The sequence below is a fragment of the Cryptotermes secundus genome, unplaced genomic scaffold, assembly GCF_002891405.2.
Source record: "Cryptotermes secundus unplaced genomic scaffold, Csec_1.0 scaffold646, whole genome shotgun sequence".
NCBI lineage: Eukaryota > Metazoa > Arthropoda > Insecta > Blattodea > Kalotermitidae > Cryptotermes > Cryptotermes secundus.
Genome location: NW_019722433.1, coordinates 909,765 through 930,135, shown reverse-complemented (window position 1 = coordinate 930,135; position 20,371 = coordinate 909,765). Strand labels below are relative to the sequence as shown.

Below are 20,371 nucleotides of genomic sequence, written 5' to 3'. Positions count from 1 at the left end.
GACGGTTCGGAGGAACGTATCGCCCCCATCTTCAGGGTTGAAGAAGTATAAGTAAATCTGCAAGCGACAACACCGTGAGACACGGTCAAGCAACTGCTTTCTTCAGTTATTGTATTGTTGCGTCACGTAGCTGTCGCACGGACCGCGTAAAGAACATCGCTTCCCATTTACTCCATTGTTGAACGTTACGAAATTGTTGCGGCCGCTACCTAACGGCCATTGTTTACAGAGCCATTACCTGGCAAAGGGTGTTGTATAGATGCTTATTTCGAGGTTGTTGCTTAACAATGGGTCTACATGCCACAGTACGTCTACCCCTTCTCCATCTCTCCCCCCCCCGTCCAATAAACTGAACTTTCAAACTTTCAATTTCCGAGTTCCAGTATATTCTTACATTTAGGAACATCAACATTGAAGATCTGTTTAAAATTAAATGTGACCAGAACAGGTTGGTCTAGTGGTATAGCTTTATGCTTGTATTCGGGAGATGCTCGGTTTGAATCTTGGCCAGGGTACTGGCAATCCTGAGGTTTTCGTGGTTTTACTCCGAGCCTCTAGGTAAATGCCAGCATAGGATCCCGGTTAGACCACGATCGCTTTCTTCTAAATCCCTTTGAGTTCATCATTCATTTTATCATTGCACGCTACATACACGTGATATTTACTGACTCCACTGAGCTGGGCCCTTCTTCAGAAGCCAGCAGTTGCCCAGCCATTCAGTAATTTCCTGTATTATTGGAAGAAGAATCTTCTTTGCCGTGTTCTAAAGAGTCCGCCACTAGTCTCATCCTGAGCCAGATGAATCCAGTCCACATCTCCAGTCATATTCCTCTAAAATCCATTTTAATGCTATTGTTAAATAATCAACTAAAAACAGCTGAATGCGGCTACAGGAATTGTTGTCTTGAAAGCCGAAGCTCCAGCCTGTCTGAACGCAGGAACTGCGAGCATAATGATGTGAGTCATGCAACATTTTGCTTCCCAGTTTATGCCAGTTAAAGTAATGACGTAATTCCAATGTTTTAGGTTAATAGCCACATAGAGAGGCAAAAAAAATATATGAGACGTCAGAATGTGGTGTCTAATACGTGAGACTTCCCACTTTTTTGCTTGGAAATTTCTTTGAAACTGCAGCTCATGAATACAAAGCATTGGACTGTTCATTCAATAAGCATGCGTGATCTGAAGTTGTAACTATGACTACAAGACTACGTGGTGACATAACCTGGAAGACTGCAATTTGAATTATGGAAATTTGTTGTTTAATTTAAGTTTTACTCAACATTCAGGCATCTATTGAGTACGTGGTGTATCGTAATTTACACGATTCTATGGTACGATGTCCAAAATTGACCTGTAATACCTTTGTATAATTTTGTAGAACATACTTCACTGCCACAAGAAGTTATCCTCGGGTTCTTCCTCTGTGTAGTGATAATAACCACATCAAGGCAAACTTCTCTTAGCATTACGCTATGAATTTTCAGTTAATTACGGAATAATTGTACTCTTTGTTTCTTTCAACATCCACAGTTCTCACTTTTGCCACCGCAGATTGGCATAATTGTACATAATTGATCAAAAGGATAAAAAAGTGAAGTTGTTCCCCTGCTTAATTAATTAAGAACCACGTATTAATAGGAGTGGGGGAGTGGAAGTATAGTACCACCATTCTTAAACTCGAGGCTAGATGGAGGTGAGTTGTCAGCTTCACTCCCCGGCCGCTTTACCGCCAGGAAAAGAGCCCCCCGGTACCCGTCCGAGAGGAGACTGTGTAGACCTCAGGGCTTGTCTGGATGCTGTGGTGTAGAGAGAAATATCTTGCCTCTACCGGCAATCGAACCTCGGCCCACAGCCCTTCATTGTACTGACTGAACTCTCCCGGCACGTCGAAATGATAAACTGGGATGAATACTGTCCATCTCTTCGATATTTGGAGAGTAACCATGAGGGAACCAAAACTGGAAACTCGGTTCACGCCAGATGAGAGTCGGAAGGGTTTATTTGGTAGTTTGTGGAAACTTTCAGTGATATACTTTTATGATTTTGGTAGAAACTTCAGCCCAGTACATAGTTTATTGAACGCTTACTACAATGATGCGTAATTTCTGTTTGGAGGTTGGGTTTGCCGGGACATATGTTGAAGTTTTAGAGTGATTGTGGGTTGGAATGCGTACTCAGAACTCAGAATGCATTGCGACTGGCCACTAAAATGACCCGTTGGTGTTGGTGCCGAGCAGTGGCCGGCTCTTCGCCAGATTGTGACGTACACCAGACATTTGTGGTTTTCCCCCACTTTGCATCCTCCCGTCAGAGGACAAGAGGGAGGTATGACGAGGACTCAGGACTCAGGATGCATTGAGGTCAGCCCCTCTACCGATCCTTGTTATCTTGGCGTTGAACCTTCTCTGGGCTCCTGACCAATTTACGATGCAGAGTAGACATTTGCGGTTTATGTACATTTCAGTTCCTCCTCTCAGAGAAGTTGTATCCAACGTGTTGATAGGTGCACAGAGTGTTGTACGTACACGTGACCCGGAACGAGGCTGTCGACCGATATATAGGTCTCCCAGTGGCCGGAAGTGTAGAGGTATTGAACGGTGTACTATCCTGTGGGAAGAAGCTGCATATTTAAGAAGGGATGACGGGAAAAATTCGAAGCCGTACTTACCTGAATTTGTGTCCGCCTTCAATTGAAACTATTGTGGTATTTTGATTTATCCGATAGCGCGCTTTAGCGTAGTTGGTTGAGGTACTATGCTACAAGCTGGAAGGCCGCGGGTTCGAGTCCCAATGATTTAGATTTTTTCAATTTACCTAATCCTTCCAGACGCACTATGACCCTGGGGTCGACTTAGCTTCTAACAGAAATTAGTACCAGAAATCTTCTTGGGGGGGTGAAGGGCGGCCGGCGCTTAAGGCTGACAACCTTACCCCCATCTTTAAGCCAATTTTCTAGAAGACGTGGGAGCCTCAACCTCTCACAACCCTATGGGTCTTCACTGACTGTTATATGAGTAACTTTACTTTTACTTTTTTTCTGGGTTATGCGATTATATGAAGCACGGATCTTTGACGCTGAATATTGAATGTTGGATATATCTTCAAGGAGTGCAACTTAGGTACCTTTACGTTTTCACGTACTTACATTTATACCTGAGATAGGCCTTTGTCCTTTACAGCACGGTTGTTGCTGCAGATTCCATCTTTGACACAGCAACCCTTAAGATTGATGTCCTCAGCGAAGTGACACTCGGGAAATTGGTACATAGAAATTAAATATCTTCATTTTTACACTGGAACGCTGATACTCATCTACAAGTCTACACGGCGTCACATTGAAGAAGCTCATAATTTTTAATTTCACGGTTGTGAAAACCCCAATACTCAAAATCTTCGCATTTTTTCCAACCGACTGTTTTAACGATTTTCATGTAATTCGTCAAATAACGAGACACCATTTCCATCGAAAGCATTAACCAATTGTGATTTGTAACAGAGACGCGGTGTGTTTTCTGTGAGGTAGAGATTTTTTTTAATTCTATTTAGGTCAATTTTAAGCTTCAAACGTATGTCACTCCTATTTTTCCCAGAATTGAGGAGTCAGTTCAAGTATGATTCTGGGGATTTCCTTTGAGCGCATTCCTGAATGATTCACATGATTTCCTCGCAGAGAAACCGTTAGATTCACATTGACCTTTTGTATTGACATTTCGCCAGATGACACCAAAACATGCAGAAATTTTCTGAATCAGGATTCAAGCAGTCATTCGTTATCATTCTGATTCGCATTATGAAGTCCTTGGAAGAGCTTAGTGGCTTTCCGCTATACTGGTAGCTAGCAGATCACTCAACTAATCAGCTCTGAGCTACGAGTAATAGTTTTAAAATCAATTGCAAGTGTTTTATAATTAAAATTGGTTCATGATTAAAAGTAACATAACAGCACTGGAACAGAATTGATCAACGCGTTGTTAGGCAACAGCTATGTAACCACGGTCCAACACGCTCTGTTTTCTATGTCGTCCGCGCCGAGCAACAGTAGGAACAGGGTTTTCTGTGATAAGTTGCTAGGTTACGAAACGGTTCTTGCAGTGGAACTGTTTTTTTTTTTGTGTGTGGACCTTACCGCGGCTATATAATGAGATTCCCAGACAGAGAGGGCGCCCATTCAAGTGACTAAGACTGCCGTTGTAGCGGAAGCTACTAGAAATAGGGCATAATCTGCTGTACTGAGCCTGAACTGACAGAGACATATATACAGTAGAACTTGGTTATAACGTCATCAAAGGGACCTAAAAATAGTGTCGTTATAAACGAATGTCGTTGTAACCGAAATGGGCACTTCCACAGTAGCCTTATGTTAGTCACGTAAAAATCTACTAAAAACCGAGTTAAAATGTTGCATTTTTTAGTGAAATACATAGTTAAGTACAGACTAACGTAACATTAACGTGGAATTGCCCAAATGTGTAATATCAAAGACATATTACAGCGCTTTTCACTGACAATACACACAATATTTCACGAATCACTTTAACTTTCTCTTCAATGCGTGAAACTTTCCTTTTCATTGAAGAAAGCAGTCTTCTGGGATTTGGCACCGTGTATATGTGGTGTTAACCGACGTTTCGGAGGAACGTATCGCCTCCATCTTCAGACACACTCTGCTTTTACCGGTTTTCACGGTCTCTTCGCTTTGCAGATTTCTTATATTTTTTTCTACCCTGAAGATGGAGGCGATGCGTTCCTCCGAAACGTCGGTTAACACCACATATACACGTGCAAAATCCCAGAAGACTGCTTTCTTCATAGTCACCGCCGTGAAAGCCCCAAATCTTTCCTTTTCATTGCCATGTCTTCGCCACTGCACTTCTCTGGGTTTAGGCAGGAACACTATAGGATAAGTAGACAATGTGAGGTCCTGTTAGACGAGATTCTAGGAAAGGAATGCAGTTAAGAACCTGCCGCGTCCTCTTGCACTATTCACGCAGTCCCACCCCACACCCTTGTTTTCTCATAAAACCCACGCTCCTCTTGCAGCCCGCGGTCGTATTCTTCCAGGACAGTCACGTCAGCAAGTAGAGAAAGTGAGGGTGGGCAGGCTCATCGAACTTTCCCACGATATCGGAGAAATTCAGGAATGAAAATGACGTTACATACGAGGTTCATGCATTTGTGCATGTCGTACTAAGCAAGGTATAAAAACAGTTGCTTTATGAGGAATTAGTTCGTACCATTGAATATTTGACGCAATAGACGAGGTGTCGCAGAAACCGATGTTGCTATAACCAAGTTTTACTGTATATATATTAACATGTTTAACATGTAAAATGTAAATATCCTTTACATTATGACAAATGACTTACTACTGCAGACAATGACTCTGACAAAGACAGACCCGTCCTCTCGTCAGAGAGGACGCCCCACAAAAACAAGACCAAAAATATCAAACAGTAATAAATATCTGATCATAAGTACCAGGCTTGGCTCGACACCAAGACTGACTGTCAGTCGCAATGTGACTTTGATTTTGGTTTAGAACCGAGGCAGATTTTTCAGACTTCCATATATATATGATTATATAACAAAATTGTGCAGGAAACAAACGGAAGTCATACAGAATCACGAAAATGCAAATGTTCGCAACATCGGACAAGGCGAAGCCCGACATAGAAAGTATAAGAGGCTTAAACTTGGCTGCGGTCAAGCATATGACCGTTCAAGTGACTAGACTGCTGTTGAAACAGAAGTTACTGAAGATAAGGCATGATCTGCTGTTCTGAGCCTGTGACCTTGGACTGACAGAGGCCTTATATATGTTTTATGTACTCGTGTATACTGCAATAACATGTAAAATTTAATCTGTACGTAAGCGGCCTCCATAGTCTAGGGGTAACGTTCCCACCTCATGACACAAGGTACCCGGCGGAGGTCGTGGAATTTTTAAGGGCGGAAAAATTCAGGGAAAAAGTCCTCCGGGAGGGACTCTAAGCCGTGGGTCCCGTGTCGTAGATTTACGGCACGTAAAAGAACCTCATGTCTCTAGGAGACCTCTGAGCTAAATTAGGCCAAAAAGTTTCCCGCCCAAGTAGTTTCCAATGCCTCCGGTAGATGGGGAAGTATTAGGTACCACTGCCAGAAGAGGGACGACCTCGCTGACAGAAAGGGACTATTAGATACCACTGCCAAGTAGAGGGTAGAAACCTCGCTGGCAGAAAGGGGCTGATAGCGAGCACCAGTACCGGTAGGGGATGGAGACAGTAGAAATTAAAAGGGGGACGTACAATAGACTATCAGTCGCGGTGCATGGGGAAACCCACCCCCTCAATACCGAATAACTGAATAAACTGTACGTACTGGCAACAGACTTACACTGCTGACTCTGCCTCTGGAAAATGACAGACCCGTCCTCTCGTCGGAGAGAACGCCCCACATCAGCAAACCTGAAATTGTCTGACAATAATAACGATCAGTTCTTAAGCTTCAGATGGGTGCATTAGTCCAAGAGAGACTGACCGACTGGCCATCGGTCGTAATATAAGTTGGATTTGACTTTAACCGAGGCAGTCACAGGATTAGTTCAAGGCAGTTACGAGTCAGTCTTAAGCTGGAGGAGTGAGTCCAGAAGAATTTTTATTTCCGAGGTTCCAGAAATATGAACACTAAATAGCAAGAAGACTCCTTAGTGATTTAAAGCGATAGTTTCTGTGTTGAGATCCGTTGCCAGGAGACGACTAGTGAAGACGGATAATCCTAGTGCGTGTGCAGCGGTGAACTGGAAATTGTGTAAATCAGCGATAACGCTGTATTTAAGTGTGATTAAGAGAACTTGTAATCAAGATGCTAATAAATCCCATCATCCGAACGAAAACCCTTTATTTTCGTCACGCGTACCACCTTACACGTGAAAATACTGCAAGTACTGATCGTGAATAGGTCTTTAAATAGAGGGTAGTACTCTAGATCATGTCTGTCCAACTTCGAACCACGGAGATGTCGCATGTATCTTTCATGCATGCCGGCAAGACACATAAAATATTTTGCGGTGTATAAACATCTGCCCCATAGTTACCAGATCTAAACATGATGCATAAGCATACGAATAAAACTTGGATCCTTAAAGTAAAAGAATAACCGACCACGGTGGCTGTACTGTCTAAGGCACTGTCTTTGGTTCGAATCCCACTCGAGGCATGGATATCTGTCGGTGTTTATTCTCTGTTTGTGTTGTTCTTTGTACGTAGCATCCGTGCTGCAGGCCGATCACCCGTTCATAAGATTCGTAACTTCAGAATTAATTCCGAACGGGAACATACCACAGAGCCTAACGCGTCAAGTTAGAAGAAGACGAAGAAGAAGAAGAAGAAGAAGACGAAAAATACGAAGAAGAAGAAGAAGAAGAAGAAGAAACTTATTTGAATTACATTTTGCCAGGTTGACGGTGTTAAAAAGTCAGCGACAGAGGGCTGGCTAGATCATTGCACATCATAAGATCACATTAATTTCTTACGTTTCTAGGGTATATGTGTCGTGCGAAATCAGCTTAAAATCATGCGGATTATATAGTGACACTTTTTCCTAAAGTTATTTGGACAGAATTATTCATTGCCGTCCAATAATTCGGCGCTTAGAATGTGAGTTCCTGACAACATTCATTTAAGTTACGAAACGAAATGGCATACATGCTGCGCAGGTAGCACGTTTCATCCTCGTAGAGTTAAACATTTTACTATAATATGAAGTGGTCTACGCCGATGATGTGAATCTACTGGGTGATAATGTAGATACCATAAAGAGAAACACACAGACTTTAATTGACGCAGGTAGGGAGGTTGGTCTAGAAGTAAACACAGAAAAAACTAAGTACATGTTGCTGTCTCGTCACCAAAATGCAGGGCAAAATCATGACATACTCGTAAAGATAACAAACAGATGTTTTGAAAATGTGGCACAGTTCAGATATTTGGGAACGACGATAAGAAATCAAAACCTGGTTCAGGAGGAAATTAAGAGGCGATTGAACTCGGGCAGTGCTTGCTACCATTCAGTCCAGGACCCTTTTGTCTTCTCGTCTGTTGTCCAGAAACATAAAAATCAGAATATACAAAACTGTAATTTTGCCTGTGGTTCTGTATGGCTGTGAAACTTTGTCTTTGACATTAAGGGAGGAACATAGACTGAGGGTGTTTGAGAACAGGGTGTTGAGGAGAATATTTGGACCGAAGAGAGATGAAGTGACTGGAGGTTGGAAAAAACTGCATAATGAGGAGATTCATAACTTGTACTCTTCTCCCAGTATAATTAGAATGATCAAGTCAAGGAGGATGAGGTGGGCAGGTGATGTAGCACGAATGGGGGAGACGAGGAACACGTATAGGATATTGATGGGGAAGCCAGAAGGAAAGAGACCACTGTGAAGACCAAGGCGTAGGTGGGTGGACAATATTAGAATGAATCTTAGAGGGATAAAATGGGATGGTATGGATTGGATTTATCTGGCTCAGAATAGGGATCAGTGGAGAGCTCTTAATGAACATCGTAGTGAATCCTCGGGTTCCATAAAGTGCTGGGAACTTCTTGAGTAGCTGCACAATTTGCGAGTTCCCAAGAAGGTCTCCGCTCCATGAGTGAGTGATGAGTGTTGAAGTGAAACATGGGAACCAGGAAATTTCTCTTTTTTAAATTTTCTTCCTCCCCTTTTTTCGTTCTCTGTTTTAAAATTTAAATAACCTAAATTTCGTGATTAACGATGTTTTTTACTTTGTATATCGTTGTACAATCTAAAGAACACAACGCTTCGAAAAGTTTATTTGCTTCCGTCCTCAGGTGAGGAGGTGGGAGACAGCTACTCGGTTGGATCCAGTTTCCGAAGCGTTCTATTCTTATTATTCTTTAGACTACCGGACGATAGATAAGTCCAAAAATCCATTAATCCCGATTGCCACGCACCATCATCGGAATCCTTCATAATCAGCTTCAACCTCCATTGTTACTTCAGCGTGTGGAGAAGAAATTTCGCAATTATATGTAACAATAGGTGAAATTATACTGCTTCAGTGGTTTCAAGATTATTCTCTTCTGGGTTGTGACCCCATATCTACCAGAGCACACGGTGTCGCATTCCATAAGGCATTGCGAACTTCTGAATCTCACTTCCATGGCTTCTTTCTGTTGGACTGACCACAGATGAGGTATCCAGAGCCTATACAATAGAAGCGGTCCCTTTCGCGCTTGAAACATTTAAAGTGTTCAAACTAATTAACTTATTGTTTCAGAAGAACCGTTCACCATCTTCGCACCCGTCAATCGTGATGGACCTCTGAAGGACGCACAGAGTCTGCTGGCTCAGCCGGACCTGGTTAAGAGGCTGCTAATGGATCACATCGTGCTGGGCCTTAAACTGAACCTCAACCTTACTGGAGACTTTACCATCACGACCCTAGGAGGTCGTACTGTCAATGTGCGTAGGGTCAACGGTAAGTGACCAGCACGACGAAGGGCAGGGGGGGGGGGTCCAAACAAATTTGGCCTGTAACAGACTTGGGCCTGAGAGCCGGGAGAGAGTAAAATATGGTCATGATCCCCGCAGGGACCGAAACCATGAATGACTGTGCTAGCAAGGACCAGCAGCAATTTACCACACAGACAAGCAGACATGGTGGACATAAGGAAATCTTTAGTCGGAAAACATGAAAGGAAAAAAGAAGCTGGTAGAATTAGGTATAGATGAGAGGATAATGACCGCCTCTGTGGTCTAGTGGTCAGAGTTCCTGGCTGCAGATCCAGAGGTTTCGGGTTCGATTCCCGGCGCTGCCAGATTTTCTGAGAAGTAATGTGTCTGGAACGGGGTCCACTCAGCCTCGTGGGGATAATTGAGGAGCTATTCGAGATTAATGGCCGTGGTGATCCGTTGCGCCGACCACGCAACACCCTCCATCCGCTAAAAGTTGGCATTAACTTCGCCGACAAGCGAAGGTCGCTCGGTCGGTATACGAGTAGTTTGCTTGCGGACTAGAACCACGGAGTTTGTTTTTTTGTTTGAGAGGATAATATTGGAAGGAATGTTAAAGAAGTGCGGTTTGAAAGGTTGGATTGGACTCAGCTGGTTCAGGATATAACCCCATTTGTGAGCTTTTGTGAACTTGGCATAATAAAGAACAAAAAATTCCATGACCATATGAAGGATTAGTGGGTGTTTTAATTCACTTGTTCATAAATTTAATATTTAGACCTACAAATTTAATATAATAAATAACAAAACTGGTTGCATTCTGCTTCATGAAAAATTGTTAACGAGTTCATGCTGTATATTCGCGCTCCCAAATATCTACTGCAGCTAAGTCCCTTATATCTTGGTCTGCTTAAGGTAAAAGCGTAGTGCTGTTAATTTCAAGACATGTTCAAGGGACGTCACAGTTGCTGACCTGATATATCCCATTGTATATTTTACACGTTTCTGGTAGGCTATGTGGCAAATAAGCTTACGATGTAGATTTTTAAAAATTTTCATATAATTTATATTCACTTAGCTCTATCGGTATAGCGGCAGGCTATGGGGGTTCGATTCCCGTCAGGGGAAAGAGGTTTCTCTCTTAACCACATAATCCAGACCAGCTCTGAGGCCCACCCACTCTCCTCTCCAATGTGTACTGAGGGCTTTTTCCCCACGAGAACAGCGGCAGAGGCGTGAAACTGACCACCCATCTCCATCTAGGGCTGAGGTCAGGAATGGTGGAACGGTGCCTGCAACCCACATACTTCGTGGCTTGGTGTTTATTTAATTAAGTACAGGGAGATCTTTACTTTTAAAAATATTCATATGTTGAAAAGACGTACAACTGACACAATGCAGAACAGACACCACAGTTAGTAAACTAGTTGAAGAGAAAGAAAATTACGCTGAAGGAACATGTTATCTGGGAGATGACGGAGAAAACACAGATTCTACATGAAACAAGAAATATGATACATGCCATAATATAAAATATACAAGGGCTTTTAAGTAAAGGTAAAAAAAATAAAACTATACTTGAGTTTAATTAATTAAGCATCACGCCATAAAGGCTAAAGGGGAGTGGAAATATACAACCCACCATGCTTAACCATAACACTAGATGGAGGTGAGGTCATTTTCATTCTCCTGTGTCTTTACCCCCGGAGAAACAGACTACAGTACTCATTGTGTTGCAAGGTGGGTGGCCCCCTACAAGGAATCGAACCCAGACTCTTTGGTCGTTTAGCTCATAGGTTAGTTGCTATACTGAGTGCGCTATCCAGGTTCTGAGCTTCTAAGTAGGAGAGTTAATTATATTATTTGTAGAATATAACTATCCAGCATTTATTCTATGCATTTCTGTGAATTTGCCCTAGAGCAATATTGAATCACAAAGTCTGCCGTTATTCACATAGGCCAGCCACCACACTGGTCTGGAGGATGAGCTCTTGCATGTGTGTGGCTACATTTTAAAGTCATTCTTCATCAATTGCAGGAACTCTGTATGCAAATGAAGCCAAAATACTGGAACCTAGGGTAGAAGTTCCCCACGGAATATTGGTTGTTATGGACAGTTACTTGTTCCCTGAGGAGCTCCTAGTAGGAAACCAAACAACAGTGGGCTCTGACACACCTGGACAAACAGCGGAATCTCTGATCACAGTTGCAGCTGGTGTTCCTTATAGCACCAGAAATGCCACCTTCCTAGAAAATGTAAATCAAGTGCTGTCATATCTCAAGAGTGGTGTAAGAGTTTTTCAGCAGTTCCTCAATAATTCCAGTGTTTCTCAGCTTCTGAAGGATGGTAAGATATGATACTCTGCTCAGGATAAATGTTACTAATTCTCCCACCTTCAACTCCATTTCCATTCTGTTCTCTTCATCTTATATTATTATCTNTTGGTCCTCCATGTATAGACACAACAGGGACCACATGTAAGACACAGGAAATAATTGCTCGACTTCAGAGTCATGAGGGAAAAAAAATAGTCCTGAGGGCCAGCAGCAATTTAGCTGATCCACATAAAACACAGCTTCCAGCAGTTCCTCTGTTGTTGCATGTTGATTTGTTGCTGCGGAAAGAAGTTTACTGTTGCCTAGCAATGGTAACCTCTTCTTTTTCGACTGTTCTAGCTTTCAGCAGTCATGTAACAGTATTATTTTTTTTTGTCTTTTTCTGTTTCCTTTCATCAATATTTGTTAATCATTATTTGCCTTTTATTTCCTTTCTCTTTGGGATGATCCTTATCTTAGTTGCTTGTTTATGAAATGCATACTGTGGTAATAGAAAATAAATGTTAAATTACTTCCTGAGTATTGACTTTTTCTAGTCTCTCTCTTCTTCCATGTTTGTGGTTTGTTTTATGACAGTATCTCAGATTACATAGTGCCAAATGGTAGTTCTGTGTTTAGAACTAATGTATGCATATGTGACATATTCTGTATCTGACTCTTATTATTAAAGCACTCATCAATAATGTGACATTATATTTTTAAAGTAAAAGACATCTAGAATATGTTTCTCACTGATGGCTTTGGTAGTCAATAAGGCTCTATGGAATTAAAGTAAAGATAAAGAACAGCTACAGATGAGTGGAGAAACAATGAACTGGAAAGAAGATGGAAGGAAGGAATTTTGGCCTAACTGAGATACAATCCAAGCATTTGTCTGGAGATACTGAGGAAAAGCACAAAAATCCTGAGTCATGGTAGCCTGTGTCAATAAAAATTTGAACCCAGCATCTCTGTGTTGCAGGAGTATATCGATTTGCTTTTCTTTTTTTGTCTCAAAATAAAAATCTTTGGCAAACAGAATCGTCACTCTCACCACTGACTAATTTGAGTGATAGATTAGGTAATGAAACTACATTAACTGAATGGACTTTGTATTACTAGGTAATGACTTTTCAGTTACATATTTCTTGTGAACTGGTACAAGATTGAAAAAATTGCTTTGACCTATTGTGATGCACAACTTTGTCAGAACATGCAATATTGTTGGGTTGCAAAACATGGACAATTAAATACTAATCATACATAATACTGCTGACTGACATGGGCCATCATCATCATCATCATCATCATCATCATCATCATCATCATCATCACGTTCTTAAACTTCTCTGTTTTCTTCATTACTTCCACAAGCCAGATTTGCAGCAGATTATGCTTTGTTCAAGAATGGATTAAATACCACAGTTTATGTGCTAAAGTTCCAGTATACTTGTAGTAATTTGGTGCCAGACTGGGCTACATTATGCAAACTTTAGCCTGTGTATTGGTACCACTATGATGAAATATCTTTGTGTGTCTACATGTGCTGGTAGACATTTACAGACCTGCATTTCTTGAAACTACTGTTATATCCTGGAAAATAATTACCTCAAATACTGATTTATCCAGCAGCTTCCCACATTGTGTAAAGCCTTTGTTTCCTCATTGCAAATGCTCAGTGTTTTCCTGTAATGTAATTGTTGCAATATTGAGTGTCTCTAAACCCACAGTTTATCAGAAAACAGTAATTATTGTGAGGAAACAAACAAAATGTTTAAGATAGTTTAGTTATTACAAAATTTAGCACAGGAAATGCATAGGCACATAGAAATTGAGTATTTATGATTGTGCTCTCCTGTGTTATAACATCACGCAGTTCAAAAAATTTGTGACCACGTACCAGTTGACATTGAACTGTATTCTAGAAGACAATCTAAAATCTTCATCATCTTGAAAATCTAAAATTTTAGAATATATACACGGGTAAATTGTTAAAATATTTCCCATTTCAAATACCATGATTAGGACCACTTCAGAGATTAATACAATGGTAATTTTCAGAATACGAAACTAAAAATGTCCAAAACTGGACTGGTGAGTTTTTGCAAAGCAGTAAAATAAAATGATTTACAATACACAAAATCTAATTACTGGTATATCCAGTATCAATGAAGCAAATGCAGCGCATTTAAATTCTTCACTATGAAAGGATATTAACAATGAGCCAAACTCTTCAGCTTTGGCAGTTTTAATGCTATCGACCTGAGCTGAACTAAACAGTACATGAAGCACTAAGAGTGAATAAAATTAAAATACCAGAATATTTATAGCAAAGAAATACTTATGAAAGCAAGTAGATGGAAATGAGAAAGAAACTTATCTTAACCAGACTCATTCTCTCAAGGGAATTTCAGAATTTGTTTTTTTTTTTGTACCAGGCATGACTGCCTCTCCAAATACTCGTATCTGTGTACAAATGGAATTCTTACATAACAGATTCTATGCTTTTCAACAGAGCTAAAGAGATTGCTTTAAATTGTCTTCTGAAATATGATTGTTACTGACAGTAACATTTACTAAACATATTTGGATGCTATACAAGAAATGATATGACAGAGTATGTGAAATTTGAGGTTCACATGATGGTGTCTGTGAACATTACCATTTTCTGCGATGTGACACTATGTAGACTGGTAGATGCTTGGCAGCATTTTGGAGGAATGCAAACATCTACAAGACTACATGGCGCCATGCCCCAGAAGACAGTAATCCTAATGATGTAATTAATATCTGAACATTAGTCATCAACCAACAAAGCAACCAACAAAGCAACCAACAAAGCAACCAACCAACCAACCAACCAGCCATCCATATTTTTCCATATTCATACTTATGTATATGAGCTCAAATACTGTAATTTCAGAGCCATAATATCTGTCACTGATGTGACTGACTATGGTGTGGGTAGTAACAGTGATGTTTAAATTTTCATTCACATCCATAATTTCTCTGGATCCAACCAACCGCCTTATCTAATGGCTAGGAGAGGCAAAGTTGCCAGATAGTGATGCTGATCAATTGATCATTCATGTCCATCTAGTGCTGAGCTAAGGAATATACAGAGCTTTGCTCTCATGCCTCCTTTATGTCCTTTTAGCATGGCATTTATGTATTCAAATATAATGTGTGTGTGTGAGGAATCGATTTTCACAGATTAATGATAGAAATCAAATTTTTCATTTCCTTTTTTACAAACAGCACTCATTGGTGCACTGTCAGTTGAATGTTTTAGGAACACAGCTTATATTTTATTTTGTTTATTGTACTAAGTGAAATGGTATGTTCCTAATATCCTGAGAACTAAGAACTACAAATAACTCATGAAATTTTGTTACATTGCAGGTGAGGAATATACGGTATTTGTACCCACAGATCATGCATTTCAACGCTGGCATCCAATTGACTGGGGATTCTATCCCTTCTCTGTGCCAGAATTTACTGAGGATATAATCATCAATCATTTTGTACAAGGGAATTGGAGGCAGGATACCATCCATGATGGTCAGAAAGTTAGAACCCTTGGAGGACGTGAGATAACATTTGGAAGGAAAGGTGAGAAATAAAACAATTTATATCTTTCAAGAGTGAAATATATGGTACTTTACAAGAATCTTAACGCCACAACTCGCCAACAGATGGCATTGCAGGGGGGGGGGGAAAACGAGTCTTAACGGATCCTGGACAAACCGTGTATGTGGATCAACGAATGAAAAGACTCCAGACTCTTCTGTTTCTTAAATCTTTCCTTTTCAATTTCTTGTCAGTTCTTTCGCTTCATCCTGATGTCTTCTAGCACCTTGCTGAAACATCTTGTTCTGTGTTTCCCATAGATCTCTTTGCTCCAAATTTAATTCAAATGCCCTCTTGGCTGCCATTGTTCTATCCAACCTTTCTACATTTCCAAACCATTGTTGTTGTTGTTTCCCTTTTACCTTTCTGAACTATCTTGTCCTGGGTTTTCCCATAGGCCCCTTTCCTCTAAAATTTAATTTTAATGTCCCTGGGCGGCATTGTTCTATCCAACTTTTTATTTCTAACCCACTGAAGTCTTTTCTCTTCCAACTTTATTAACAAATTTTGGACCCAATTTCTTCAGCAAAAAATTAATTTCTAATTCTGAATCTTCATGCTTTTCTGTGAATACTTCTCACAGTCTCATTGATATTAGTGATGGTGGTTAGAGTTGAGCCCAGAACCTATGGGTGCTAAACTTTTATGCTAATCTCTAGAAAACTGGGCATCAAAGCTTTGGTATTTGATGTGTTCTGGGTTCAGTCCTGCTCACAGCCATTAATACTGAAAATGGAAGCACTAAAATACTCTTGTCAAAATATTATATTGTAGCATCCTGTTGCACTTTTCACTTATCATTAATTAGTTCTACAGTCTTATGTGTAGCAATTTTTTGAAACTTATTAAAAGCTGTCACTTAAAAGTTTTTTCACGGCATGTTTTGACCAAAGTGGTTGTCATCAGGTGTCAAGTTGTAGGTGAGGAAACTGCTGTCTTTCTGCTTGATGCTTAGTCGTTGATACATGATTCCCCCAGTGCATATGTGTGTATTCCTTGTTGCTGTTTTATCTTCCCTGTCTTATTTCCATTATCATCTGATAATGATTGCTTTGGTCGAAAGATGTTGTGAAAAACTTTTAGTTACTAACTTTTGATAAGTTTTAATAAATTGTTGCACATAAGACTGTAGAATTAATTAACACTAAATTCCTGTCAAAATAATGATAACCAACCACCTGAACACAGGAGAGGAGGCAGAGTTCCAAGTAATATGTTATGTTTACAACTACTGTATCTCATACATTTGACAGTACCTAATGCAGTTGTGGAATAAGTTTGGCGTTCCCATTCAAGTAGCTCCTCAGTTATCCTCACGAGGCTAATTGTGCCCTGTTCCATACCCACTGCTTCTTAGAAAATCTGGTAGTGCTGGAAATCGAACACTTGACCTCTGGATATGTAGCTAGGAACTCTGACCACCAGACCACAGAGGTGGTCCCAACATCACTGGGGGACATAAATACAAGGACCTGGTCCATCAGGTTGGGGATTTGATGCAAGACTTATGATCCTGCTCTTGTGAAAACTTGTTGCAAAATCCAAAATAGTGAAGACTGGATCAAATGTGGCAGAATCTTCTAAGGAAGGCTATATCTTAAAAGGTGCTGTTTTGCCAGTAACGATAATAATGAATAGAAAGTGTGATGATCCTTGTGTGTCAGATATAAAGAAAACAATTCTTTGACCTTCAGCAATGAAAATGTTTGGCAGGCACCAAAAGTATAGACATAGATTAGTTGACAACGACGACGACAAGAAGAAGTTAATAATGCAAATCTCCCTTCTTGCAGGTGCCACGGATGTAAAAGATGCTGGTCGTCGTAACTCGGTTAGCTTCACAGTTAATGGAATACAGATTGTTAATGGAGACACTCCTGTAGAAAATGGGAACATAATGTTCATTGGGGAGATCCTGTTTGTGAATGAAGAAGTTGTAAATCGACTACACCAAGAGAACCGTGACAAAGAAACACCCCCACTCCTGGCATACACATCATTGAATTCCCCTTTCATCTCTCATGCTTATTTGGCCCTACAGAAGGACTCTAGATTCACACATGTCACTCGCTATATCAGCTTGGAAGATGTTGCTTCAGTCATCACAGGAGATGGTAAGGATTTGAGTTCCTTAAAAGAAGTATAAGAATGAAATCATGAGTGTAAACTTTATATCAAAAAATTATTTTAACTGCATTTTTCCATTGTCCTCACATGCATTTCCACAATTACATTTTCAACAGTTTTGAGCTCATATTTCCAGCATAAAGGTGTAAAACATGTAAGGTAAAAGAAAAAGGTAAGGCTATCCCTGTAACAGGCCGTGAAGGCCCATAGGGTTGTGAGATGTCGAGGCTCCCACATTTTCTCTAGACAACTGACTCACTGATGGTGGTAAGTTTGTCAGCCTTATGCACTAACCACCCTTTACATCACAGGAAGATTCCTGATACTCACAGAGGCGGAGATGACCCCAGGTCCATAGTGTGGCTGGAAGGATTAGGTAAATTGAAAAATCCACCTTCTGGCTTATAGAATAGTGTTGCCTGAACAAACTATGCTACTGTGTGCCCCATACAAACAATCAATCAATCAATCAATCAATCAATCTTTAAAATAACAAGCACTTACAGGATAAATTCCATTTTTAAGTTTCAGTACCCCAATTACAGTATCACCAACATGCATTCAGTAATGCATACAGACACAGACACATATATTCATTCTGAACTTAGCCCAATGAAAGGAACAAAATGAATAATGGAGGATAATTGCTTTTAACTTGGACTTAGCCCCACATTTTCACTCTTAGGGCATCTTGTAAACATTTCCCATCTAATTTATAAAAGTTCTAAACAAAGTTTATAATTTTTATATATAAAATTGTGCTGCCTTTTAGGATTGAAATTCTATTTCCAAGCTTGTAAAATTGAAAGAAAACAATCCTCGATTGCTTTTGTTTCTGAGAGGCAAGCCCCCTGAAATCGTGGCACATGCCCACTTCAGCATATCTGTTATACATGTATTTCCATGGCTGGTTTGTATGGTAGGATTTGTCAGTAGGTCCTAACTTCATGCTAAGTTCTAACAATTGAAATTTTGAAATCTGTAATATAAAGCAGCAGCATGAATTTGAGTTAATAATAAATGCACAAATAAATTTCTCTTTTTTTTTCCAGGTTACACTTTCTTTGTGCCAACAGACAAGGCATTCAAAGAAGTGGGTCTCGGAAGCAAACAAGATTTCTATCTCTCCAAAGGAGAAGGACTTAAATTGCTCCTTAATCATTTTGTGCCAGTCAGATTATACGATCGAGACTTGATAAATGGACGCCAATTTAAGACACTAGGTGGTAAGACAATTCACGTCAAACGTGAAGGAGGAAATGTAACAATCAATGATGCCGATATAGTTGAAAGTGAAGTTTTTGTATACAATCTTGGCACAATGTACTACATTGATAAAGTGCTCTTCATAACAAAGGAAGATATTCCTCTAGTAACTGAAGCATTTGAACCAGAGAGCTCAACTGCTTGGACAAGTGAACTACCTCATGATGTGGAAGCCCTGCCAAGTGAGTTGACAGAAGAAAGTGGTACACTGCCTGATATACTGCTGGAACCCGATAGCGACTCTCTAAGTGAAGATATTGACACAGTAATAAGTACCACAGCAAATAGACCTGGAAGGACTGAAGAGAATACTGATGGTACATATTCACCATCTGAATTTACTACAGGTTATGAGGAACATATACTGAGTGAAGGCACAACCACTGAAATGCCAGAAAATCAAAATTCTAGTACTGGAACTTCTTATTCATCCACTCCGTTAAAGTGAGTCAATGAGTTCTGAAGTGTATTGCATATAAACAAGTACAAATTTTGTCCCAGTTAAAATGTTTCAGAACAATGCACAGAATGTTGGAAATATAAAGAATTGTTACTTGTTGAGAGACACTCTCAGGGGGGAGAGAACCAGAGGGATAAATTACCTTAAATACCAAGTTAAGAAGTTCTCAATCAAACGTCTATCCATGATGATTAAGAGACAGTGATATGATTCAGAAATCTGAAAGTGCTGTGTGAGCATATAAGAAAATTAATAAAACAGTTAAGATCTATTCGAAATACCACTATTAGAAAGAAGTAGACCTGTGAAATATAATCTCGACTAAGAAAGATCATGTTCAGTAAATGGGTATCCTAAATTGAGTAAACAGCCTGAATATAGAATAAATTCCAATCTGATCTATCATGGCCAGTTTATGTTCTCTTTCATTATCGTAATGGTATATATGAAGGCCCAAATGCACATATAAAGCACCAATTCCAGTAGCATACTAAAGGAAGAATCTTTTGGGTTGTAAGCTGGATGTCATCTCGTTGCCTACTGCTGGGTGTCACTTTCCCTCTATGACTGCTCTTTCGCCCTACGTTGTGGGTTGGGTGCCATTTACTTGTGTGGTTATCTCGTCGCTGGCTGCTGGAGCTGCTGCTGGTGGGTTGTGGCTACAACTTGTTTAACTCTGATCACCCCTCATCCTTCCCACCTCCTCTTCTGGTTGTCAGATAATTAGTAAAAGGTTGGGCACCAGTAAACTTATTGGAATTCATTTACAATTTTGGTGGAGAAAGGGGGGATGAATAAGGATATGCTAGTGGTGAGGCGCTAGTTCAAGTTGATAGAGATGAGAGTCAGTCTCAGAGCGTTTAGCAGGGCCTTGCTTGGTCGGGGGAAGGGAGCTCTTTCCACTATGTACACAACACTTGTTCACAGAGGCACTTTATTGAGCGGTTAAACACTGGTGAACACAGCACTCTAGATTATACCTACTTTCTTTATTTAGGATTCCACTGGTTCCTGTAGAAGTACTTAAACAGCTTAAGTTTCCAAATGGATCCCGGAGATACTAAATTTTACACAAAGCTGAATCAATAGTCAGCTGGTAGTTCCACTCTGTCCTGTCT

General features: G+C 40.2%; 1 protein-coding gene across 2 annotated transcripts in view; it reads left to right on the top strand.

Annotated features, from left to right (window-relative positions):
- The window catches only part of LOC111861417, a 46,226-nt gene extending 26,562 nt beyond the window's left edge, over positions 1-19,664 (top strand). The window contains exons 2-6 of one of the 2 annotated variants that reach the window (XM_023845962.2): positions 9,282-9,479; positions 11,493-11,801; positions 15,173-15,382; positions 17,194-17,514; positions 18,580-19,664. In XM_023845962.2, the coding sequence (XP_023701730.1) occupies positions 9,282-9,479; positions 11,493-11,801; positions 15,173-15,382; positions 17,194-17,514; positions 18,580-19,241 (1,700 nt within the window). In that variant the 3' untranslated portion in view covers positions 19,242-19,664. Of the gene's footprint in view, positions 1-9,278; positions 9,480-11,492; positions 11,802-15,172; positions 15,383-17,193; positions 17,515-18,579 lie in introns of both variants that reach the window. The other variant, XM_023845961.2, reaches the window with a different exon arrangement.
- Positions 19,665-20,371: the final 707 nt, after the last annotated feature.